General features: G+C 34.2%; 1 protein-coding gene across 3 annotated transcripts in view; it reads left to right on the top strand.

The window, feature by feature from the left end:
* Window positions 1–26,235, top strand: part of LOC309576980 (aspartyl/asparaginyl beta-hydroxylase-like) — a 46,563-nt gene that overhangs the window by 13,805 nt on the left and 6,523 nt on the right. The window contains exons 4-13 of one of the 3 annotated variants that reach the window (XM_082288614.1): window positions 12,493–12,582; window positions 14,121–14,195; window positions 14,679–14,834; window positions 16,489–16,548; window positions 18,122–18,172; window positions 18,683–18,727; window positions 19,528–19,563; window positions 22,724–22,762; window positions 24,116–24,157; window positions 25,566–25,619. In XM_082288614.1, the coding sequence (XP_082144740.1) occupies window positions 12,493–12,582; window positions 14,121–14,195; window positions 14,679–14,834; window positions 16,489–16,548; window positions 18,122–18,172; window positions 18,683–18,727; window positions 19,528–19,563; window positions 22,724–22,762; window positions 24,116–24,157; window positions 25,566–25,619 (648 nt within the window). Of the gene's footprint in view, window positions 1–5,528; window positions 5,574–7,802; window positions 10,260–12,492; window positions 12,583–14,120; window positions 14,196–14,678; window positions 14,835–16,488; window positions 16,549–18,121; window positions 18,173–18,682; window positions 18,728–19,527; window positions 19,564–22,723; window positions 22,763–24,115; window positions 24,158–25,565; window positions 25,620–26,235 lie in introns of those variants that run through there. The other 2 variants (XM_082288615.1, XM_082288616.1) reach the window with 2 other exon arrangements.

The following is a 26,235-nucleotide window of genomic DNA, read 5'->3' as shown; positions in this document are numbered from 1 at the left end:
TTTGATATCATGCAACTTCCTTGTTGGTTTTATTGTGTGTAGACATCTGCTCGAAAACAATTCGAGTGGGAATGAAGAATTTGTCAGAAGAGAAGGGGTTAGGGGTGGGTGCAAAGACCTAGGGTAAGTAAATAACTTTGTGTAGGGTACTTTGTTTCTGGAATATAGTCTTGTTTTTGGAAGTGCTCACTCTTGCCTGGGGTTGTTCCTGTTAACATTTAAACCCTCACCAGTGGTGAGTGGAGCTCTCAAAACTCTCTGAAAGTTTGGGTTAGAGGACTTTGGTTTTCATGTGTTCTATTAATGGTTGTGATTGCAAGCAGAACTTGGCTAGTATGGGTGGTAATAAGATTTAGTTGAACCTTCAGTTATATCAGCATGGCAGGTTGGTTTGTTTGTTTGTTCATCTGTTCTAAAAAAAAGCATTTAACAGCAAAACACATTAAGCTGAATATGACGTGTAAATAAGCAAAGAAAACTGAACAGTATCCCAATTTGCTTGTGAGTCCACACAAATTGTTTGAAATTAGTTCAGGAACCTGAAAACTAAATTTTTAGTTTGCTTGTTTGTGACTATACAAATACAGTCAGTATATTGTTTTTAAAGTATTTTAAAAATATGGGTTGAAAGCCACAGGAGTTTTGACTTCTGTTATTTTAGAATAATTATTTTAGAAGGCGAGGTTGCTGCTTTCTCATGCAGTTTCTGGTGTGAGAATTTAAAATAGGAGAAAATTAGTAGCAATCAGTGTTTTTTATATGGAAAATATTTTCTGATTTTATATTAAATTGGACGTGCAGTTTTCATTAGATACCTTCATATTCCTTACAGTTAATTTATATTAAATTTTACAGAGCTGCAGAAATAAATGTCTGTGACTAAAATTGTAGTCTTCCAGTTTGTCCAGCATTTTTAGAAATATGTGGGATGTTTTACTTTGTCGTTTGTTGGTAAATGTCTGATATTTTAATTGCCAATCTTCAAACAAAATACTGCATTAACCTTTGTAGCAAAGCTTTTGCTTGCTTTCTTGTGATACTAAAGAAAATAAATTTATAGGGGAAAAAACCCTTAATACCCATAAATCTGAAATGGCTGAAAACTTCTGGAAGCTTTGAACCCCAGATTTCTGTGACCACCTTCAGCAGTATTTAATTTGAAAGTAGGAGAGTGTTTTATATGGCAGAGAAATCACAATGCTCATAATGTATAGAATAACTTTGAATTGAAGAGAATAAAGAGTACATTGCTTGCAAACCTGTTGAAATTCTTACTGCAAAAAGTTTTCTTGCCAGTATTTCACCCCTGCCCCCTTTAAAAAAAAATTCATTATTAGTTAGTCTCAATTGATTGGCTATAGAAGAAATCAAATTTTCCTAACAGTTACTGGTATAGGTTGCATTTAGATGGCAGTATAGAAGAAGAACATATTGAAGCATTAGAAAGATTTAAATTTCATTTAATGGTCAGATGGGAGAGGTAAAACCCACCTGTATTGCAATGTAATTTGAGAGCTGGGGAAAGCTGTTGTGTACAGATAAGTCATTTTGGGCAGATGTGTTACTGTATTCCCTGTTTGGTTTCCATCAGATAAGCAGGTATCATAATGATGTCACAGCAGCATGAAATACATTAAATACTGTCTTTCTTGTGGTCAGTTAGGATGTATGTCTCAAGATGAGGCTAATAAAGGCAAGATTTCCTTGTTGGTTTCTTGTATCTGCTTGTATAGAATGCAGCATAAACATCTGTGACTTCAGGAAACAAAAATGCTTTCTACCATGTGTATCCGATCTGGATTTTTCTTCTGACAATAGGCAGTTAAGTAAGCAAGAGGTACTACAGCAATGTATGGAGAATGTACTGAAGCTTGGTGTTTTGTTGTTTGGGGGTTTTTTATGCTAGTTGTATGAATTAAAACTCTTGTTCTTGGGAGAGTTACAGGCTGTGGTAACACAAGTGCTGAGCTCAGTTTAAGGTAAGTGGGTGCTGGCTTTCTATCAGTAAACTAATTTTGTTTAGCAGATGACCTTGTATATCTACTATAACGTATTATAAATGCACAATCATAGTAATAATTATGTGTGGGAGGCTATGCAAACAATCATAAATTTTTCTGACTTGCAGTTCTTCTGGAGAAGGGAAATAAAAAGGAAAGAAAAAATGTTAATAATGATTTTGGCTTACAGATTTGTATTTCCTTTTTCAGTACTGCATTTTTAACATCATTTGCTAATTTTTTGTGTAGTTAAGGAGGTTCTTGATGGAACATCGTAAAATAAGGCAAGAACACAAAGCCCTAGTGTTTAAAACTTGACACTAAATAAATATTCTGTTATCCAGGCTTTGAACAATGTGCAGAAGGGTAGCAAGTGCTGCCTGTTGGCTGCTTAGTGCTAACCTGGCCCATGTGCTTTGTATGGTAAATGCAAAGTATCCTCTCCCTTTTTCACATCTAAGTGGATAAGCCACCTTAATTAGCTTACATTTGTTTCATGGTGCTGCAGGTTAGAAGTGTTTATGCAGGTAGATGCAGTGGAGAAATTGACTTGCAGGAATTTTTTCACGTGGCAAAGCCTTTTGTCTAGCAAGGCTGTTAAAGTTGTCAGGATTATTAAGTGAATAAAATAGTATTTGTGTATCAGGTTGCTCAGTATATTGTTAAATATGAGAATGTTACCTGTCAACATCTAGGAAAATGCTCAAAACCAGTGCTTTTTACCTATTTTTGTTTTGCAATGCTTATATTTCTGAATAAAAATAGTATTTATATATTTTTCTTTGATGCTTAAGTTCTAAATCTGTGCTCTCTCTTGAGGGTTGTTTGTGGAGAATGTACTTGAAGGTTTTTATGGGGAAAAATAGGGGAAATGACTGGACTTTGTTGCAGAATAAGAATGGTTTGTAATACTCCTAAGCTTTAAAGAACCAGTTAAGATAGCAAGTTGACCACCTTTAAGCATTATGTGAAAATAACCACTTTGACAGTATTTAACTTTTAGAATGACCATTTAAAGCAGTTATTTAGAAAATATTGTAAACCTATCCACCTATGCTAATTTTGAACTCAACTTTTTAATTAACTGACTCCAATAGTAGCCATTTCTGACATTTCATTACACCCACATTTAATGTTATAAATTGTATATTTTCTTCTTGTATTGCCAGCATTGGACATTTATAATGTGGGATTGAGTGGAAAAAAGAAGGAATTTTAAAACTAGCTCAAAACAAGTGTGAAGCCACTTGAATTGGACCTTAGAACAAGAGTCTACAAGTTCAACTACATGATTTATAAAATTCTGGACACTGGTTTGTGTGCTCCCAAGCTGTAAGAGCCTAAATCTTTGCCATGAATTCCCTTAGGTGCCAGATTTTGTCACATGCTCTGGGCATTGCTGTATTGGAAAATCAGGTGTTTTGCACCCATCTTGCTTCAGGCTAATTGGGGCTGACAAATGAGATTTTCCTCTGTAGGGATTTCCCCTTGTAGGGATCATGACCAGGTGGAAATCAAGACGCAGCAGGATTTCTGTCTTGAGATTATTGCATAATACTAACATTTTACAATATATTATTTTGCATACTTTCCTTGTAAACAGGTCTATTAAGAATATGTTAAAATTTACATGATTTATGTAATTATGTCATTAATTGGTAATTTGCTGAGAACTTTAGTGCTATTCATTGCATAAAAGCAGATTGAAACAAAAGTACTGGTTGTTTGAATATTTAACAAATGAAATAACAGTAATCAGTGAACAAGGTATTTTGTAATCTTTCAACACAGTGCATATGTGGTTATTTAAAAATAATTCGAAATATTTGTATGATAGTTTTTGTGTATACTGATCCCTGTAAAATTTTGCAGTTTTCCTTGTCAACACATTCTTTTAAGAGTATCTTAAAATATCCAGTAATGTTTAATTTTAATATGAAAAGAGGGGAGGAGCTGGAAATTTACATACGGCTTTGCAACTTTGCTGAGTATCTTTTATTGTTTATATTTTCATTGATGTTGTAATAAAAGGAAGTTAGAGTCTATTTTTCCTTTGATATGAAAAAACTGTTAACTTATTCTTCCACGCTCTGCTTAGAAATAGTAAGACTGAATAATGATTTTAGTCAGGTTAGAGCGCTGGACTTCAGCAATGGTGGTAAATCTATGAGGGAAGAGCTTGAAAAGACTCATATCCCAGGTATGAGTTTGTAAGGAAATTAATTTATAAATTATATTTTTACTTAACTGACCCTTTTTAAAACAATTTTGGCCATAATGTCAATGCTTGATATTTTGAAAATGTGTGGTATAGAAATTAGATGCAAAGTGACTACAATGACTCCATTCTTTAAATTTATGATTTTATTTATTTAGTATAGGCTATCGGAATATTGTTTGTTTTTCAGAATAAGTGTTGATATATAATGACACAATTTAGGTAGATACTGTTTTCTGGAAACCTAAACTCAAGGTGCAGATGTTCAGTGTAGATGTTTTGTATGTCTGAATGAGAAGCCTAATGTTGAGATGTGGGAATATCTCTTCTCGTTTAATAAGATTATGTATGAGTTTAAAAATAAATAGTTACTGTATTTTTTCAGCTTTTCTTTACTTTCTATTTGGCTTTTAGGTAGCAACCTACATGATTTTTATGGTTAAAATTGCTGTGTTTGTGGGGTTTAAGTCTTAATCCACAGCATCATGATAGCGATAATCCAGTCTCTTTTAATGGTTTAAAAAAGATGAAGCTAATTATTATTTATATTTTTGGAAAGGCTTTTGCCTTATGCCTCTTGTGGTACTGGGTATAAAGCACAATCAAGATGCTGAATGCCCTCAGTTTGTTAGCTACAATGGGAAAAGAAGACAGCACCTGATTTTGGAGAATCAGGTTTATTTTTTAAAATAAAAATCTTAAGAGTCTTAAGTAGTCTGAAGTAATGCAGTAAGTATTTAACTGAAATGAAATGGCAACTGCATTTTGGATCTGAGCAATACCTTTGCCAAAACATTTATTTTCCACTGGATAAAGAAACATATGTTGTAATTTATTGTAAGAAAACAATCAATTTATATACTCTACAATACCTATGCACTTGAAGACCTTTTGAGTTAATATGTTTATAAAATATTTATAAAATTTTGTAGAAGCATAAATTAGTGTGTTTGAGAGGGATCTGACAAGTACTTTGCAGAGAAATCAGAGGGGTGTTGGTCATAATTACATGGCAGCACTTGTCTGGAGAGAACTGAGCTATCTCCAAGTCAAGAAGCTTCACAAGTAGCATGCATCTGGTAATGTACTTTTCTTTGATTAGTTAGTCTTTTATATCAGTACTTGTGATGGTCCTGCAACTGAACTTGCTTTATTCTTAATCAGTTAATATTTTGTATTTTTCCATAGCATTGTAGTGTGCTGTGTAAAGTGAACTTTTTACATAACATAGCAGCTTGGGAAATTTCATGTCAAGTTTGTTAAACATCACAAATATGTTCATAACCTATTTCAATTTTGCAACAAATTAGGTGAGGAGCCTGGAGGGGTAGCCAAGAAAAAAAGTAAACCCAAAGGTATTTTTAATGCTCTTTTTATTGCGGAACTTTATGCAGATAATGACGAATGTGCATGTGCATTACAAATACCAGGTCTGGGTTATAATAATGGTTACTAATACCAGCTATGTTGGCTAAATATTGTCTAATGGTGCAGCAAACTATTGTTCTTGAAATTTTTTGATTTTTTTTTTTTTTGCTACTGATTGTAATTTAGTGGCAATGCAAGTGCTTTGCTAACTAGAGATTGTATTTAGTTTGTGTGGATTTTTTTACAACAGATGTCTTGTTTGGATTGTAAGGAGTTTATGATAATTTGATATTCTGCATGTTTTTAAGTAAGGTTTTGCTCTGTGTGAAATCGTCTTTTAGTTGTCTTCCATGAATTCATGATACTATTACTATATTGTGATTGGACTCAAATGCCTTAATTCTTCTAAGGCTGTACTTTGATAGTTTCATCTATTTTTTTTTTTTTCCTGTGGGAGGAGAAATGAAGGCAAAGTTCAATAACTTCCCCTTTAATATTATTTGCAGGATGGATTGCAAAATTTTCTAAAAGCTTAACGTAGGATAGCTTGCAACCAATTTATGCCATATATTTATTTATAATTACATTGCTGTATGAACAGGCCATATGGTCTAGATGCGTTAAAGACAAAAAAAGCTAATTAGCCTCAGCAAACACCAAAGTACCAGATATTATTCAGGTGCTTAGCTTTTTATACCTGCTCAGTTATCTCCAGGCAGCATGGGGCTATGTATATTATAAGTCTTTATGTTGCATTAAAGACACATCGATTTAAAGGTGGTTTTTTTCCAGCAGTATGTGAAAAATGCATGCTGTTTACCATACAAACCGTCATGAGAAAAAAAGTGTATTTGCTAAGGAAAGCTCTCTGCTCATTTCAATGTGACTTTTCTTGCATCAAGGTGAAATTTTTAGGATTTGTTCCACATTGTGCTTGGTATAACTTGGTTGCAAACCGTGTGTTTCCGAGAATGTAATAAATGTCACTTAGCAATTCTTTCCTGAGTTTTGGATTATTTTCCATGTTTGATATGAGACTAAAGAAATGGCATGTCATATTTCAAATGTTTTATGTCAAAAGCCATTTGGAAGGAAATGTGATGTCATTCCTTTTAGACTGAGCTATGTAATTGAATTGTTCACTCCACAGAAACATTACACAGCACCTAGAGGCAAACCTGCTTTTTTGCCTCAACAGACTGCAGTTTCTCTCCAAAGTCTGAATAAAAATAGAGCTGTTCATATGTAAAAGTCATTGTCACATTCTTAATAGTGAGGGAGTATTAATTTTAAAATTAAATGCTAATATTGCATACTGATTTAATGGAAAAACCTTTAAATTTTATTGACTTAAGAATTCCTTATTCTGGAGAATTCTGCTGGTACTGACAAATATTCCAAAACTGTGGCAAAATGGAAGTAAATATTGAACATTAAACATATTGAACATAAATTTCAAGGATTCTATTCTGACTGTTCTTATGACATATTATCTGGATACATTGTCACAGCCAAATATGAATTGAAATAGAGAAAAGAAGCACAAGAGACACAACTCCAAAAGTAAAACAAAGAAAAAAGTGTTACTGATAACTGAAAAGCAAAGTTGTAAGAACCAATTTACAATTATTGCTTTGATTTCACTGAGTGTAGTCAAACCCAGTTAACTTTTTTGGACTTGATTTAATTCATCGGGACATTGCTGTTTCTTCTCACTTGTACTTCTCAATACATACTTCCATTATCTTTTTTAAGTCTTTGCTTAATATGAGGCAGTAGTATCAGTAAAACATTTTATTATAGCTTTGTGTTATAATGCTTTAACTATAACTTTTACAACTGTTAGGCTGTTGTCAAAGGTTCAAAATTTATTGTGATTTTCATGCTCACAGGCAAAAGTGGTTTTAACATTGTGCAGAAGTTAGCAGTAAGATAATAGAGGCATGGTTTTCTCTAGATTAGGGCTTCATTTGGATGCAGCTGCAGTATGAGCCAAGGTTATTTGCTGGCTGCATGGTGTGAGATGTTGCTAAAAGTCAAAACTAATTTGTTTAAATTGCTTAAAGCTTTGAAGTTAATTATACAAGTTTATATCTAACAAACATTAAATAATAATTTGATCAAAGCTTTTACTTGGTTGTTCATAAGATGTTTTGTGGCCTAAGAATGGTTCTCTTATTGAACGTTTCCTCTTTTTTAAATGAAAAAATAAAAAGTAAAAGAAGCTATTAAAGAATCACTCAAGAAATTAAGGGAGAAGCAGGAATCCAAGAAGGAGGAAAATGAAGAAGAAAGAAAGAAAACCAGGAAAGGAAAAGATGCTACTGATCGAAAGGACAAGAAAGCTGTTGATATGAATAAATTAAAGAAAGATTCTGACAAGGCTAAAAGAGACAGAGGAAAGGAAAAAGGCCTAGACAAAAGTGTAAAACCCAAGGAGACTACAAAAAAGTCAAGCAGTGAAAAGGATGGCACTGTTCAGGTGGGAAAAGACAAAGAAACAAAAAAGATAGTTAAAAACCAATCCAAGGAAGACAAGAAAGAAAAGAAATAAACAGAGTTCCTCTTCTGCTTATGAGGAACAGACCTCAAGAATGAAAAATTCAGCATATTTATATGAATGTGGTAAATATGGCAATAAGAAAATAATGTTTTCTGGAAATAAGTGTGAACAAAGGCTATATATAATATTTTTTTAAAACTGTTCAGTGTGTACTGGTATTATAAACACAAAGCAGAAACATCTGCTGTGAAACTCAAGTATGTACATATGTTAATGTGCCTGGCTACCAGTGTGTGTTGAAAACATTCAAATTGATGCCAGTTACTTCAAGTCTACTCTAAATATGGGTTTAAATTTTTTTGGTTGTGGGGTTTTTTTTCCTTCCTTGTTTACTTGTATTTGCTTAATGTGGAGATGAAAGTCTAGTGTTCTATATGAAATGCAAGTTCAAAAGCAATATTAACAGGCTTATCTGGACACCTGTAGTGGAAACTCACACATAAAATATTTCTATTTCACAGAAACAACCAAGAGGAGCATTAATGGACTCTAGTGTCATAGGAACTAAGCAAATAAATGTAACTTATTCTCTGCCAAACTTTTTCCCTGAGGGAACTATTTTTTCCTGGGAAAACTATTTTATACACAAATAGTCAAACCAACTTGAGTGTTGCATTTGTTCATGAGACCCCAGGGTGTACTCAGCAAAATGTTCCAAGGTTTTTGTCTGTTGATCCCATGACAATGTTTCTGCCCTTCTTCCATTCCCTATTTATTTAATTATTTTATTTAGCTATCTTTGGGTTGGAAAGCTTGATTCATTATCACTTTTTATTTAACTGTGTCCTGATTTTTTCCTAAGTTTGCCACCCTTTTGGTAATGAATACTGCTGAAAATTGATAAGTATTGTTGTATTCCAGTTACATTTAAAATGTGATATGCTACTGCTACTCTGTTCTGGTTGAACTTGTTTAGAGAACAGCTTATGTATTTTTGCAACTATTATTTTCTTCAACACTTTTCAAGTTCATGATGTTTCTATAAGCAAGATCTTGTGTTAGTTTACTCTTACAGCTTCTGTATTTTTAGCATCAAGGAAGGATTTATCTAGCAGTCTCATTAGAATAAATAAAGTTGCACAACATTTCTGCAGAGATATTAAAGAGATTTCAGAATATTATTGAATCTATAGTTGGTTTCAAGTTTATTTAGAAATAAATATTTTCTAAATAAATTTGAAAGCAAGTATATTGCAAGCAATTGCACAATATAATTACACAGGATTCAGAACAAAATTTGTAATGGAAGATTTATTCTTGATATACCGCAGCATTAGTTTCAAGAAAGCAAAACTAAGGAATGAAATTGAGAATGAGTATATATATATATGCATGTGGATGGTAATGTAATATTGAAGTCCTGAAGGTTAATTCTGTTTGTGGTTTTGCTAAAATTTTGTGTATAACAGTTAGCAATACACTTATCTCAGCTGTTCCATACATATGTCTGCAACATCCTCTGATCCCTAGAGTTATAAGATGTGATAATAAGGTTAAAGATGATTTGGTTGGTTTTTTTTTTTCTTTAGAGAAAATGAAACGTTGTTCAAATAGTCATGAAAAATAGTTCTAATTAAAGCTGTAAAAAACAGTACAGTAGCTTAAGATTCTGGCTGTGATAATTAACAGAGATGATATGCTTAGGTATTTTCTAAATATTTATAAATGCATGAAGAGGGAGGGAAGAGATGTGCATTGTGAACATTATAGTGCTTAGCAAAAAATATGAGAGAATGAAGATCTAATAAATGCACTTGCATAATGAACGTTCTCTGTTAGGTTTTGGTGATGGCTTTGCTCTGGTAAGTGTTGAAATGTGTATTTGACCAGAGGATCATTCAAATCACACTTCTCAAGGATGGTGGCACAGTGGTATAGCGCACATGACTTTTTATTTTCTCCCATAATGTGACAGGACTTGTGACTGTGTGGGAGTGAAATTTGAAATTAATTGCTGTTCTGATTAACATGTTATTGTATCTATGACCCAAAGTTTATCTGGTTCTGAAAAAGTTGGGTTGTTTTATTTTTTTCTTTCCAAAGAAAATTTTATTTGACCAGCACTCAAGGCTATATAGATAGCCACAAAATAAAGTATTTTTGCCCCAGAGTTCTGTTGTGTTGTTGTATATCTCTATGAAATATTACTGTATTAAACTTAATGCAGCAAGTTACCACATAAGCTCAAAAAATGCACCAGACAAGTAAAAGTTAAGTACAACATAATTTTAATAAACAGAAGAGAGAAAATAATATCTTACAAAAAGCAAATGATGTAATATATTCCATACTTGACAGGATTGAATAGAAATCAGTGATAAATACAATACATGTGTATAAAAAGCTTGAAGGTCAAGTTGAGAAATGTGTGAGTGAAACAAAGACACACTCTTGCTAGTTCCATCTTTCCTGTTAAATACCCATAGTGCTTGTTGGGTGTGGAGTATTGTCTGTCTTTTGAAATGCTTTGAATTCATTTATTGTTCATGGAGCAGAGTAAGTGGTTGTCTGGAACTGGACATGTGGGTTATTGAGGATATGAAGACTTACTTAAAGCAGTGTATGTGTAAGGGAACTGAGCTGTGTTTGTGAAAGCAAGGTGGCTGTTCCCATGCTTATGGATTCTGAAGTGTGAGAGAGTGGCTAATATGACTGACTGGTTTTGTCTTCATCCTAAGATGATTGTAGAAGGATGTAACTTCTTACTCTTGTAGCCATTAATATTCCTGCAGCAAAAGATGAATGTCTTAATAATATTTTTTTAATATTCTAGTTGGATGTTTTTTTAATGACAGAAGAAAATTGGCCAAAAACCAAGTGTAAATTTGGCATTTTTCTTCTAGCTTTTGAATCCAAAGTGGTGGACTCTTGGTTACAGTACTTTTGGATACAGCCTAACTACTTACCTTTAAGTAATTTAAATTAAATAATATAAAAAGATAGACTTAATTCTGTTATCCTGTAACTTGAAATAAACACGTTTTTCTCACAATGCATAAAATAGTAACATCTCTCTAGTCTAGACAACTTTGTTGTGGTTTGAGACACACTAGTCCAATTTGTATTGAGATATGTTTGACTCCAATAGAAATGTGGTAATTATTATTTTTTTTAAATTGTACTTACTTTAAATACAATATTTATTCCACTTAACACTTGCTTTTACAAGATTGCTAGTACTACAGGAGTATTCATCATAGTTTAGCCTCTGCTTTCTTACATACTATCTTTTCTATTGATTTCTGTGTATACAGCTGTTGAAAAACTAGTTTGCTTTGGGCAGTGTGTGTATGTGTGTTGAGAAGGGAGTCTTTTCTTAATTGACCTTGGATGTAGGATTATAGGTGAATGCAGTTTGGAAGGGACTTCAGGAGATCCTTATTCCAACATCCTGCTCAAAACAGAGTCATTTCAGAGGAATGACCAGGTTGCTCTGGCCATTATCCAGTGTGGTCTTTGAAACCTCCAAGGTTTATGCACAACCTCTCTGTGCAGTCTTTTCCACTGATTTCACTGCCCTTGTGGTGGGAGAGTGTGGATGTGTAATTTTTTTCTTATACCCAGTCTGAACTTCCTGTGTAAGTCTTGCTTGAACCTTCCTGAAGGAGAGTTGAGAGGAGAATTAGTCTAATACCAACACATTCTTGAGCATATGGTGTCTTAAGATGTGACATGATCTATCGCAGCTGTATCTTTGTCTCCTGCCATGATGATGCTGTTGATCACTGCATTTATTGATTGCTCTATTTTCGTTGTGTTTTGATCTAGAAAGACTCTGTGGTATAGATAGTCAGGATCTTAGTGGTAAAATTCCATCAGTCATACTTTTTCTATACTCATTTAGTTGTCAAAACAAACTAATCTTAATCAGGTCTTCTAAGATGTAACATAGGAATTTAAAATACCTCTTCTCATTCTGTGCAGCTTTTCATAAAGTTCAAATTAGTTCTTCATAGAACCTATAAAATTGATCATATGAAGCACTTTTTGCCCAAATTGAAAACGGAGAAAAATTTGCTGCCTGTTTTTTTTACTGGATACTGAATAGATGTTGAGAATACCATAGTCATTTGTTCAGTTACTTTAAAATAAAGGCAAGTGCTTAAATTTCTGTACCTTTTATCCTCTTCATTGTATGTTTGTCTTCCAGACATCTTTTACTATCTGAATACTCTAGTCTTTGTGTGTATCACTGTGTATATTATGACAGCCCTATAACTGATTGTTTGAATGCATTTTTGGAGAGTGTAACGTCAGTTAATTTAGTTGAAAGAACTTTCTTAGTTTATAGCTGAATCAGTTCAAAAAGGGCATAAAGTTAACTTTATAACTGAAAAATGCAGGCCTTAAAGAAAGATCTGTCCCAGCACAGCCAGCATCACCAGAATCTGAGGAGACTGTCCAGCCTGCTGAAAAGTCCTATGTTGAATCAGGTAAGACCTTTCATGAATCATAGGCAAAACAAAAGACATGATGCTTCCTTTGAATTATAATTCCATGTCATTAACATGCAAACCCTTTTATAGATTTTGTTTTGCTTATCTACTAAAGTTTATTTAACAGGAATCCCTATTTATAACTTTGTATAAATCACTGACCATGAAAAGTGTAAAATTTCATGGTTACCATTGTAGCAGTATCACATCAGAATAACTTTCTGATGATGTACGGTTGTGGTTTAGATACATTTCCAACTGTATATCCAACCAGAATAACAGCAGATTCTTCACCTTAAAGCAACCAAATAAAACCCCCTCAGCAATCAACTTAATAAGATAATAAAGTACTCACTTTACCGCTAAAACCACTAGTATATAATAAATACAATAAATGGAGCTCCTACTGTTAAAAAAAATTAAATATTTTTAAAGCCCTATACAATTAGTAGAATGTATTAGAATTAAGAGGGATTCAAGAAAAAATGTTTTACACATCGCATTTCACGTATGTGATTTGCATTAGTGTTATTCAGAGAGTACATGTTTTTTCCTGTTTATTGAAGAGGCTTACCCTGTGTGATGTTTAAGTGAGTCTAATACATAAACCTACAAATACAGAGCATATGGCCAGTGGAATCTATGGAATATAGGTTTTGTTTTAAAAGACTTTCATTACTTTTCTTGGGATATAATTTATAAAATATATCGAGTGAGGTTATGGTTTCCTGATTGTGGGATTTTTTTGTTTGGTTTTTTTTGGGTTTTTTTTGGTTTGTTTGGTGTTTTTTGTGTGCGTGTGTTTTCTGTTTTTGTGGGATCGTTTTTTGTAACTGGTACCATTTTGGATCTTTATTTGAAAATGCAGCTGTTATCTGGTTTAGAGCTTTTTTTTGTCAAATGTCAAATTGTAGGGTTTCTCAATGTTAATTTCAGGACATTTATATGAAGACAACACTTCATACAAATTCCTGGGCTTATGTGTTAGATGCCAATCACTTGTCCATGAAACCAGTTTGTGATTTCTCCTGGCAATTTGTAGCGGAATTGATATTGTAATGTTGGTATCTATTTTCCCTGTTTATTAAGTCGACAAGACCCTACTTCTGCAACTCACATTTTGTTGTCAGATATGACTTGCTAGTGCAAGTCTAAATTCTAGGAACATAATAGATGAAAGTGTTAGTAAATTAATTCCTTAGAAGCGAGTTCTTGGTTTGAATAGTTACCTGAAGTTGTTACTACCCTGGAAAAAATACATGTGCAAAAAATGCAGTGTAGATAATTTCTTCCAATTCATCTTCAGATGGATGAATCTGATGTGATTGTTGTAATACTTTCTATATTGGAGAGTATGCAAGACAAAATTGTTTTTCTAATTGTGTGAGTTGCAGAGGTTCACCAGGTCAGTCTCTAGGGAACTTTGTGAAAGGGATTAAGAACATTATGGAGCCTACTAAAAGCTGCAAGCTTTGAGTTAATGTTTAGGTTTTGCCTTTTGCACTTACCTTCACTGCAATTTGTAATCCTTTTAGAGCACAAGACTGCTGATGTAGAGTTGGAAGAGGAAATTCAATCTGTTCTTCATGAAGCTCTCCATTCCCAGCCTGGTAATGCATTAACACTTAGAAATTGCCGAAGAGTTTATAAATACTGCCACAGGCTAGAGGAATCTCAGAGTCTGGTTTTGGTATGCAGTTAAAGTACTTTTGCCTGCACAAAACATTCAAATCAGCTCATTTGTCATTTTCAAGAAAATTCAAAAAGTTCAGTCACCAAATCCTAAAACTGTGTCTTCTTATCCAGACTTGTTTGGCGGCAGTAGCTCAAATCAGTAATTTAACAAAAACTTCCTCAAAATACTGGATAGAGGGCAAGAATGGGTAGACCAGAGATGGCCTTTACTGTGAGCAAAGAAGGTCCTGGCAAGTTTGGTTTATAATGCTGGACTGTGTAGATAAGTCATCTGTCAATCCCCATTCCCATTGGAGACTACCTGGAAAACACAAAGGGTGTACTGGAGACTGAATATTTGCTGGTAATAGAACGTACCAAAGAAAATTTATTCACTAACAATCTGCATTATTGATTAGGAGAGAGACATGAAGATGAAAGTGTAAGTGACCAGTGGCAAGTAAAGGAAGAAATACATGGAGAAACTTTTGAAGCTCCTGCAACAGATGACATGCTCAGAGAATTTGAGAATGAAATACCAGATGCGTATGAGACACCAGACTCGGTTCAGAAAGGTATCTGAATGACTAAATACATTTAAAAATAAATTTACAAAAGCAAACCCAACCCAGACAAATGAAAATATGTCTCATTAAAACCTGGACTTGTAATTTCTACTTAAAATAGAGCCTTAGCAAGTGTCAACTACAGCATTATTTAGCAAATAAATATATTTTAAGTCAAAATGGAGTATTTTAATGCTATGTGTTTTGGCATCCAGGTAACCATATATTATTAATTACTATTCTATCAGCTTTCAACAAAATTAGTCTGTGCTCCAAATATGCATATCTCTCCCCAATAGATGATTGAATATAATCATATAGAATGGTTTTGAATGGTTTGGTGTAAAGATGTCTTAGTTCAACCCTTCTGCCATTGAGGACACCTTTCATTAGACCAGGTTACTCAAAGCCCCACCCAGACTGGCCTTGAACACTTCCTGGGCTGAAGCATCCAAAGCTTCTCTGGGCAACCTGTTCCAGTGCCTCACCACCCTAATAGTGAATAATTTTTTCTTTATATCCGATCTAAACCTGCCCCTTTTCTTTTTTAAGCCAAAACCCCTTGCATTATCACTACGTGCCCTTGTAAAAAGTCTCTCTTCAGCTCTTTTGTAGGCCCCTTAAGATACTGAAAGGCTGCAATTAGGTCACCCCACAATGTTCTGTTCTCCAGGCTGAACCCCAGTTCTCAGACTTTTCTCACACCTCTGGAGAGGTGTTCCATGTCTGGTCTCTCACCTACCAGCACCCCCAAGTGCTTCTTGGCATGGCTGCTCGCAATCTGTTCGTCTCCTATCAGTAATACCTGTATGGAGTCTGCTTCTGGATCTTTTGGTTTATTAAATGCAATTTTAAAGTTTATTAACACAGTCTTTTCTACACTTTATTCTCATTCTTCTTTCATTGAAATATGGCTCCTTAAGAAAATGTTATGCATTAACTATATTTAAGTCCTGCAGAGATTAAGATATTGTATAAAGATGACACTCATATCTTGTCACCTTGGAGCATTAACTGGATGATAAAAATTGTAGTTAAAATATTAAAGTGGAATCATATGATCTAAATCCAACTAGGGGAAAATTTTTCTGAATGCCTTTTATTTGTACTACTGAAAATTTTACCTATCTCTTAATACCTCTTGATACCTTTTGAAAAAACCCATGTTATGGATGTCATCTAAAAGTTTTGATTGCCGGAAGTGCACTGAGATTCTTTCTTCACAACCAAAGTAACTCTTCAGTCTGGGTGTGTGATACCTCCTTGTTTCTGTATCTCTCTTATTCATCCACAGCGCAAGTCAAAGTAGGAGACTAGAAGAGAAATTCAAATTCTGTTTACTTTAAATCTTTGCAATTAAGAAGGCAAAGTGAATATATTCTCCTTTCCTCCAGTTTAGTCAGAAATTTCTGGGGAGAGTCCTCTTATTTTGAGGAAAAGTGTATAGAGTTTATTCATATATACACATTCTCAATATTGTATATAAAAAAAATGGTATTTTTTTTTCAGTCTCTATACATATCTTGCTACCATTAGGAAAAAATTGCTTAGAATTTCAGCTTAGAAATATGACTGTTCTTACATAATATCTGTTAGGGGGTTTGTGATGCTGTTTGTTGATTTTTAAAATGTTAAAATTTGTGCAAACTTATTTGTTTCTCAGATGCTGATCCTATGGCAGATGATGTTGGAGCAGTGGAATCTGAACCATATGAAATTCCAGGTGTCATTTTGTTTTCCCATACTCAGTAATAATGGTTTTCTGCCTCAATGTAGCAAATTATATGAGAAAGAAAAATACAAAAGGTTAGACTGGTTTAGGAATATATAATTTTGAATTTGGTTTTTTTTTTTCTCCAATAACTAGTTCTTACTCTCTTGGAGAATTGTACTTTGGGATGACTGTATCATACTTGCTATTGAAAGTCTTTATTACAAATAACAGGAGAGAGGTATGGAAACGGCTTTCATTAGTGCAAAAACTTTTTATTTACTGTGTGTTTCTGGCTGTTGTGTATGATTGGGGACTTGGTAGGCAAGTGATCTGTGGTTTTACAGTCTGAAAAAGTGAGAATGAGATTTATTGCTTATATTGTCTTTGTACAGTCTATAATACTAAGATTCTTCTAGGCTATTTTTCTTGGCATTAGGAGCATTCAGTTATTTGTAGTTTTCCTTCAGGACTGTTTGTTTCTGTGTGGCTGACTACTGTCAGAGAGTGAGTCAACACCAAGAACATAATTCTGAACTATCTTTGTTCTGTCTTTCTGCACACCTTAATGCATCTTGAAAGCTTTTTGAAATTTGGCTTGGACTAATCCAATTACCCTATAGTCATCTTCATACTATGCTTGATGTCACGTACAATGGCATTAGCTCATCTTTCCCATTATGAAGAAGCATTAAATGGATATTGCAGTTTCTCTACTGTCTGATAAGTGTTTTCTTCAGGATTCTAACAGTGTTTTTTTATAGTATGGGCAGTCTCTTGCATTGACATTAAAAATTGATTTATATTTGGACTAGTCTTCTTATGTTTGATTCACTGTTAGCTCTGGACCTCACAATTGTATTTGATGTCACAGATGTGACAGAAGAATAGTTTTATTTGTTTGATGCAGCTAAAACTGTTTATTCCAAATGATGTGGGAGATTACTGGTTTAGAATCCAAGCTATTATACTTCCAAAGTAAAAGGATAAGTTACTTTATCTTCAGTACTGTGTTTTCTCAGATGTGTCATAGTGAGTATATTAACAGCATTGAAAAGAATTGTAGTTATAGAGGAAAATAATCCCCAAATTTAGCTAGGTAATGAAAGGAAGTAAATTGCTCTAAATCTGAGATGCCAGAAGTGAAGCACATATTTTTCAAGGTCAGTTTCTGGTTCATATCTTGTGTTCTATAGATCCATCACCAAGTGAGCCTCCTGCACATTAGTAAAGAAACTACTTTACAATTTTGAGAATGGAGGATGTTTGCATTTTTTATTAATATTAGAAACATTATTTAAAAATATTGATGGAGACTAATGGATCTTGTTGCTCTAGTTTTGTTACAGAGAGCGTAGCAGAAGGCTAAAAGAGAGAGTGGCCCAAGGCCTTCCATTAGATTGCCATGTGTCAAGTTGCAAATGTCAGTTTATAAAGTTTTAGTTTTTCATTTTTCAACTAAGGAGCTACATTTAGCCATTGAAAGACTGATTATGGATACCAGTTAAAACAATGAAATATTAAACATATTTCATGTTTTTAATTTCAAGATTTTTATTTGTTCATATTTAATTTACATCTTTAGATGAGTATGTTGCAGATTTGGAAGAGAGAGTAAGTGATCCAGACACTCCAGGTTTGTAAATTTTCATTACTTCAGATGATAATCACACTTTTTAAAATGTGCTACAAAGCAATGTGTCATATTGACTGTTTCATCAGTTTTATTTTCAAAGGGTTTTTAGATAGTTTCAAGTAAGCCTGATTTTTAGGCCACTATGTTACCATTACATTTGTGAGCATAACACTCCATGAATTCAATCTACAAACTTACATAAGTATTTTGTTCTGTCACGAGTTTCCCAGTCTAATTAATGGATTGGTCATCCAACATCTGCTTATATTTCTAACTTTAGGCCTAAATACAAATATACATAAATTTACTGTACTGTGTGTTTTATGGTGTAGTTCCTGGATGTGTTTTATAATTCAGCAGTCATTTTCAAATAAAGCACTGTAGTAAGTCAGTATGATTATTTCTGTTATTTTTGAGCTAAATATGTGACCTTTCTAAGTTCTCTTGTGTTATTTAGCTGTCACATGAAAATTCAGTTGGAATATAAAACATTAAATATTTCTATTTAAGGTGACTCTGAGGTACTGCCAGAAGATGCTATGGAACATTACACAGGTACAGTCCAAAGTCTTCTTTCTTTCTATTAAAAGTTCATTGAATTTTGGCCCCAAACCAAGACAGTCACACACACAAAAATACCTCCCCAAAACAAACAAACAAACAAAACAAACCGCAAAACCACACAACACCCAAGACTTTGGTGCTTCTAGATAGCATTTTTTCAGTATGTAAATTAAAAATGTAGACATAATAACTTTGAGGAAATTATGCTAAAACCTACATGAGTACTACTATTCTGTAATGTCAGCCAAATGGGCAGAATAATATTTTGAAGGTTGAATTTTCAGGGGAATGAATATTGGAATTTTAAATTGTATAGAAATGTTCTTGTGGATAAAAAAGAATTTAAACTTGCCAGAGATGTTGCAGTTAGTGTGATGTCAAGAAGAAAGTAGTATCTCTAAAATTTTTTTAAAAGCAAGTAAGCCATAACAAGCAGATGCCAAAATTACACTGTAGAAGTTAGCTATATATAGAAATGATTTATAGATACTTCAATTCTGAACTATAGGTATTTTTTAGATGGCTTCATGAACTGTGTAAGAAAGCCTGCTGATATTGCTTTTTTTTTAAGTCTATCTTCTTATGCCAGAAAATCAATCAGGTTTTTTTACAGGATCTTTTAGAAATTTTCACCTTTGCACTCTTACTAACTTATTACAGTATGAACTACTATAGTGTCAAATATTTTTTTTGGTCTGAAAAAACTTGACACTATATTGCATTATTTGTTGCATCTTTATTTTCTTAAAATTCCATGAATTTTCCTACTAATTTTCTTTTTCTTTAAACAGAGGATAGAGTTCATGAAGATTATAGTGAAGACCAAGGTATGACAACTTCTATATTTAGTAAAATTACAGTATCAAAATGTTTCATTAATATGCATGTGGAATTAGTTTTAAAATTTCCTATGCTATCACATTACTTTGCAAGTTCTCACTTAAGGTTTTGGGTTGTTGTCTGTTCAAACCCCCTGTGTTTGTAATCAATCAATCAATCAATCAATCTTTTAACACTGGTTCATGTGTAGAGTATGCATATGCATTATATTCCCATATTGGTCCTCTTTGCCATACTTTGTGCCTGTGTGGAATAATAATGTTGAAGGCTTTGCATGCCCTTTTCCTTGTGAAACCCTGGCCAGGTCAGCTGTGGTTTATTGCATCTGTTTAACTCAATATCACCATGTCATCTTGTCTGCCATTACCAGTTCTTTGGGAATTACTCTTTTTTAGTGTGATTTGGTTGATGATTTGCTAATGATTACTGAGACCAAATCAAAAAGTAAACAAGAAGAATAGCAGTCACAGCCTTGAAACAAAGGTGTGTGGTTGTGGCTCCTGCTGTGATATCCTTCTGGAGACTACCATACTTCAGAATAGTTAAACATATCTTTTAGGCACTGTTGTTTATTTCCCATGTTTGTGTAACCTGAGCAAAGGACAGCGTTTCTTAACTTCCAAATACTTGCAACAGAAAACTTTGAGGTTCATTCTTTGTTATCAGGAGGTAAATTCCAACATCCGTCTTTGGGATAGAAGTCAAAATTCCACTGAAAGACTTTCAGTGGCCCAAGGATGTATTTAGCCCTTAGCCTGTGTCTTTCTCAGTCTGCAGAAGATAATTATTTGCCTCAGTTATGGTGCCTATGACAAAATGTCTCAGCATTAATAGGATAGAAAAGCAAGAGACTCTAGGTTTTTCCCAGGGCTTAATTTTTACTTGCCTTTCTAGGTGATAGTTATTTTATGATCAGTTCCTAATCAAGAATCACTTCCCTTGCTTCTCACACCTAGATATGAAGAAGTGCAACTTCTAATCTTTCCTTTTCATGCTCCTTCGTACGTAGGGGTAACACGAACAGAAAATGCTTCCGTGCCTTTGTGAGGAGACATCTTTATCTGCTTTTTGACTAAGTTGATCAGGAATGTTACAAAGTAAATTGCATCAGCTTTTTTTAAAATCAGTTCCAACAGCATTTCATATTCTGCAGTCTCTTCTGGCACCCCAGCACAATAACAGTGAATCACTGTATTTTGTGAGTCATTCATGTGCTTCAGAAAGCAGTGGTTTCATGTACAGTTGCCTCTCTGTGCTGCAATGAGAGTTTTAAATAGTATCAGATAAATCCCTCTACTCTTTCTTTATTCTTGCCAGTCCTCTGATTAGGATGATAAGGAGAATAGGAACTTCCATTGTTTTCCTCAAAAGGAAATTCTAAGGTAGCATGTGACTGTCAAAAAAATTATTATTCTTGGCTATTAAATTGTCAGGCTTCTTTATGCAGTAAATTATTCCCACAGTTCAACATAAGCCATGGAAAACTGCTTTTCTCTTGAAAAAAGTTCTCATTTTCACAACATAATTTTACTTTGCTTTCAGGTTCCACCTTGAAGACATTCTGGTTGTGAGAGAAAACACAATGCATCCTTTTGTACTATTTAGACGAATTTCATTTCAGAGCTGCAGACTGGAGCAGTGTAGAAGAAAAAGACCAGTCAGATGAGGCTCCCTTTCTGTCACACACCATTTTTTCCCTCTGAGTTCAGTCTATGGAGTTTCAGGCCATGTTCGTGTTCATATGCTAGACACCATTTTAGCAGTTGTACCTATTTTTCATCCCTGTTGTCTCTAGGCCCATCTTTCTTGTACCTTTTGACATGGTTTTAGTTGGATTGAAAGTGAAACAGATTTACCTTGTTCATGGAGAAGAGCAATTATGGCACAGTTTTTCTAAAGTCAAAGAACAGTTGGAGGCCAATGTGGAGATCTGAAATTCTTTATCTCAAATGTAAAGCTTGTGGTTTTGCCATGGGCTCCAAAACTGCAGTAGAATTCCACAAGAATATTCACATTAAAGCCTTTATATGCAATTGTATCTTCCCCATCTGTATTGCATTTGTTTCCCCTCTTCTGGCAGGACCCTCTGGTGAAATATTTTTCCCAATCCTGGTGCTTTCTAGAGTTCTCAAAGCTGAAGGCAGTGCAAGGTGATTGTTGGCCAGAGCAGTCCAGTTTCTTTTGTGACTCTTGTTTTGTGTGGCTTGGTTCTTAATTCAGATCAGGAGCTGCTCTAATAGGATTGCTGTAATTGCATCACTGAGGTTATTGCTAAAGCTAAAAATTCTTTAGTTGAAATAAGTGCCCACAGTGGAGTGTGTAAATGGATTGATCGTAGAACTTGGAATACAAGAACTCAGTTATTGTACATAACTTTCAGTAGTTTTATGAAGAATTTCTTACAGTTCATCACCAGGAAAGTAGAGAAAGAAAGCAAGTTTGAGATTTTCATTAGAAATAAAGAGTTCTGGATGTTTTTTTAAGGATATTCTGTACGATCTTTCTAAGGTGTGTAGGGAGAGCCATGTGACCATTAGAACCATGTAAGATACAACAATAGTATTAAGGTGGGAGGGTTGTTTGGTTTTTTGCAAATGTTATGTAAATAGCCTTTTTAAGATGAGGATTAGTACCTGTTAGATAATGAAATTATCCAAAACACTGAATGAACTTTGAACTTGTTTAGTTCTAAAATTTTCAATAAGTGTATATTGAAAATTCAGACAATGGATAGCATTTTGTCTATTTTCAGACATTATTTAAAATTAAATATTGAATATTCTTAACCTATTTCTTCTTTGGAATTACAAAAATTAGATGGACTGTATGCAAAGATTAAGAATGTGGGAGAATCGTAACAACTGTGCAGAATGATAGAGTTATTTTTGTAATTATTTTCAACATTTCATCTGTGTGGTAGAAAGTCTTGAAATTTCAGCAATAGGTACACATATAGTATATTTTTTAATGTAGAATTTCTAGTACAAGCTTCTGAAAGAGCTCATATATCTATTCAGGCCCCCAAACTAGGGAAGGTTTTTTAAGGAGTTTGCATTTATCATTAATAAAAGGAACTGGATGTTTAACAACCAAATTTTTAGGATACTTTGTGCATATCAGCCACTTTATTTTTTTCTTTCCTTTCAGAACCCAAACATGAAAAGCAAACTGAGACTCAAGATACAGGTATACACCTATATACCTATATAAATATTTTAGGCAAATTAGCATAAGGATTGTAAACTTAATCTTGCCGTTTATATATATTTTGAAGTACATAATCTGTGTGACCTTCAGTCAAGACATTGTCAGTTATGGCAAAGGTTCATTACAGTCTGTATTGTTCTAAACTTAGATTTTTAACTACGAACTTAGAAACTTTGTTTTAATATGCCGTCCTTGAGGATTCATCTTTAAGGTCTCAAGTGGCACAAAGTGGGGTATCTGAGGCTTTTAATGGACAGCTGGACCACAGTAATCACAGACACTCAGCCTACTTCTTGCAATGAGCCTTGCTCATAATCTTGCAACCAGTGTGTAAGGTCATTCAAAATGTACAGGCTGTCAGTACTAGCTCTGCTTTGATGCAGACTTCTTGCTGGTGCATTTGTCTCATTAGTAGAAGCAATTACAAATTATTTGTCTGCAGTATTCTCACTACAGTATTCCATATGCTTTGTTGTCTTGAAGTGCCAGCTCTTTTGAGAGTCATCTCAGACAAGCAACTGAAAAAACCCACAGTCATTTAGTTTAGAAGGAAGTCAAGAAGTTCTCTACTGTAAATAAATTGTGTCTGTTTTGTCACCTTTGTTATCATAATCTTAAGAGGACAGCAAAATGAATTAAAAGGTGCCATATTAAGAGAAAAGAAAAAGAACTTATTTTTTCTGTAGAATCCGTAATTCAAATTGTAGAATTTCTTTGTTGTCCTTCAAGAAGGAAGTTAGGACTCACAAATGAATTGCATGTTTATCCAAATAAAAACTTTTAAAGTTTATAGGTTTGCAGGTTTTTTGGTTGGGTTTTCACTATGTCTAGTGGATGGAGTTGATGCTGTAAAAGATGAAAGTGGGAGTACTTGAATGTATTTAGAAAGAGTAAGGAGAGGTTTTAACACTTCAGTTATTGTGTCATAGTCCAAACAACAATTGTTGAAAAGGTACAATTTTGAAATAACTAGCTGATGAATAGAACAGTTATTTAGTGAAACAGGAAACAGTATTTAAGATGTATTTTTTTCCCCTGGAATTCATCAAAGTATCTGTTTGTTAATAGCAGGTAAACATGTCTATGTGCTAGCTGTGTTCTTTTGTGTAGCATGTAAGTTCCATCACTTGATGGCTTGATTTCATTATTGCTCTGTATTGAATGTTTTCTTAGCTGTTGAGGACCTTCCAAAGGAGGTGAATGAAGCCACAGGGCCAGGCATATATTTTGTAATTGTGATCTTAGTGTTTTGATGAAATATATACATTTGAAAATTAGATGTTTAAAAAAATAGCAAGCTGATTATACACTTTTTCCTTTTTATACTTATAGAGGAAATTAATGAGGATTTTGATATTGCTAAAGACCTCTCAGGTATGATTTTATAGTTTATAAAAACTTTTTTTCATCCATTTATATTGGTTAATTAAAAAACAAACAAATGAAAAACACAGCAGAGAATAGAATCGTGGAACAGTTTGGGTTGGAAGGGATATTTAAAGATCATCTGGTTCAATCCCTCTGCCATGTCCAGGGACATCTTTCTTTAGTCAACTTGCTCAAAGCTCTGTGCAGCCTGACTTTAAACACTTCCAGGGGTGGGGCGTCCACTACTGCTCTGGGCACCTGTTCCAGTGTCTTACTACACTCATCATAAAAATTTTGCTTCTTATGTCCAATCTCTGTCTACTTTTTCAAGATCTTACTCTATCTTTCACTTTAAAATCCAATGCTACAGGCATCAGTAAAAAATCTCTGCCTTTCTTACAAGATCCCTTATTGAAAGGCTGCAATAAGGTCTCGCTGGAGTCTTCTCTTCTCCAGGCTGAACAAGCCCAAGTCTCTCATTCTGTCTTCCTAGGAGAATTGCTCCAGCCCTCTGATCATCTTCATGGACCTCATCTGAACCTGTTCTAACAGGTCCATGCCTGTCCTCTACTAAAAACTCCAGAGCTGGATGCAGCACTCCACAGGTGGTCTCATGAGAGACACCTCTTTAGATGCAGCCATGAATGCAGTTGGCCTTCTGGGCTGGGGGTGCACACTTTTGGCTCATGTCCAGTGTTTTATCCACCAGAATACCCAAGTCATTCTCCACAGGGATGCTCTCAATCCCTTCTTTCCCCAACGTTTTTTGGTACTGGAGGTTGCCCTGACCCTGGTGCAGGACCTTGTACTTGGCCTTTTTGAACCTCATGACATTCTTAAGAAGTACTTATTCTGTTGCTCAAACTGGAGCTCTGTGGTAATTTCCCACATTGCTGCTCAGAAAGATTACATTGTAAATTTTTGTTTGCTGTATTGTTCTTGAGGAATTTTAAATGAGTACTGTGTGAAATGTAATTTAAAGATGCGCTCTAAGAAGTTAAAAATCTTGTTAAAGAAGTTTTTCTCAACATGATGTTGATTGAGTCAGCAAAGTGATCTAAGCAGTTTAGCCTGAGCACTGTGTGTAGGATTTGATGCTATATTTATTTTGATTTTCTATTTGAAAAATGCATTCTTGTATAATTAAAAGGGGTAACATACATTGTTTCACTCAAACAACAATTGTAAAATCCTTCTGGTGTGTGCAACAGAAGTCCTACTTCTAGTAGCTAAACTTTTGGATGTGAAATGCATTCAGTACCCTATTTCCTACTCTTCAGTTAACCAAATTGGTTAGTTTATAATTTAAGCCTTCCTTTTTGTTTGATACTAATTCAATTGTGTGGCTGCTGGGAAATAAAAACAAAATTATGGATGTAATGTGAATAACTTTCAACACTCATTTTCTGTCTAGGAGTAGAAAGTAAGCAAACAGAAGATGATATGGCCATTGAACCAGAGGAATCAGGTTTGTATATTGTGTTTTCCATGCTTTTGCTACTTAAAAAAATTAATAGTTGAGAATGTTAAATATTACGGAATACAATTCTATGCTGCAATAATGCATTCATAACTTGTTCTGCAGCTGTTTTCTTTTGAGGACAAACACATCTGTGTTTTTGGAATCTAGCATCTTGGGATTTTTAATGACAATATTCAATGGCTTAGAAAGCACTCTTCAGTTTTAGAAGTTTCTGAACTGGGAGCACTGGGAGAGTGCTCCCAGTTCAGGAAAACTTATATTGATAAAAATTACTATATTTAGTCATATGATGGAACTGAAAATTTCTTTTCCATGCTCTGTTTTCCACCAGCCAGTCAGGAGTGCGTACTCAGAGAAGAGGGTATATGTAAGGAAAAAAGTGGAATGTCCCACCCAGCTTTGAGCTCTTAGTTTATGGGCTTCCCAAATCAGAGAATGTATTTCCCTCTCTTCAATTCTTCCTATTATCTACAGCCAGCATCCTGGCTATGGGAGGTTTTTTCTGGTGAGCCTGACTCCCTCCAAGCACGAGCAGGGACTGTGTGCAGCCTTCAGTCTATTAGCAGTAATAGCACTAAGTGATGTGTGACATGCCTAATTT

Source organism: Coloeus monedula (genome assembly GCF_965178545.1).
Source record: "Coloeus monedula genome assembly, chromosome: 1".
Lineage (NCBI taxonomy): Eukaryota > Metazoa > Chordata > Aves > Passeriformes > Corvidae > Coloeus > Coloeus monedula.
Note: the sequence above shows the minus strand (reverse complement) of the source record. Positions and strands in the feature narration are given on the sequence as shown.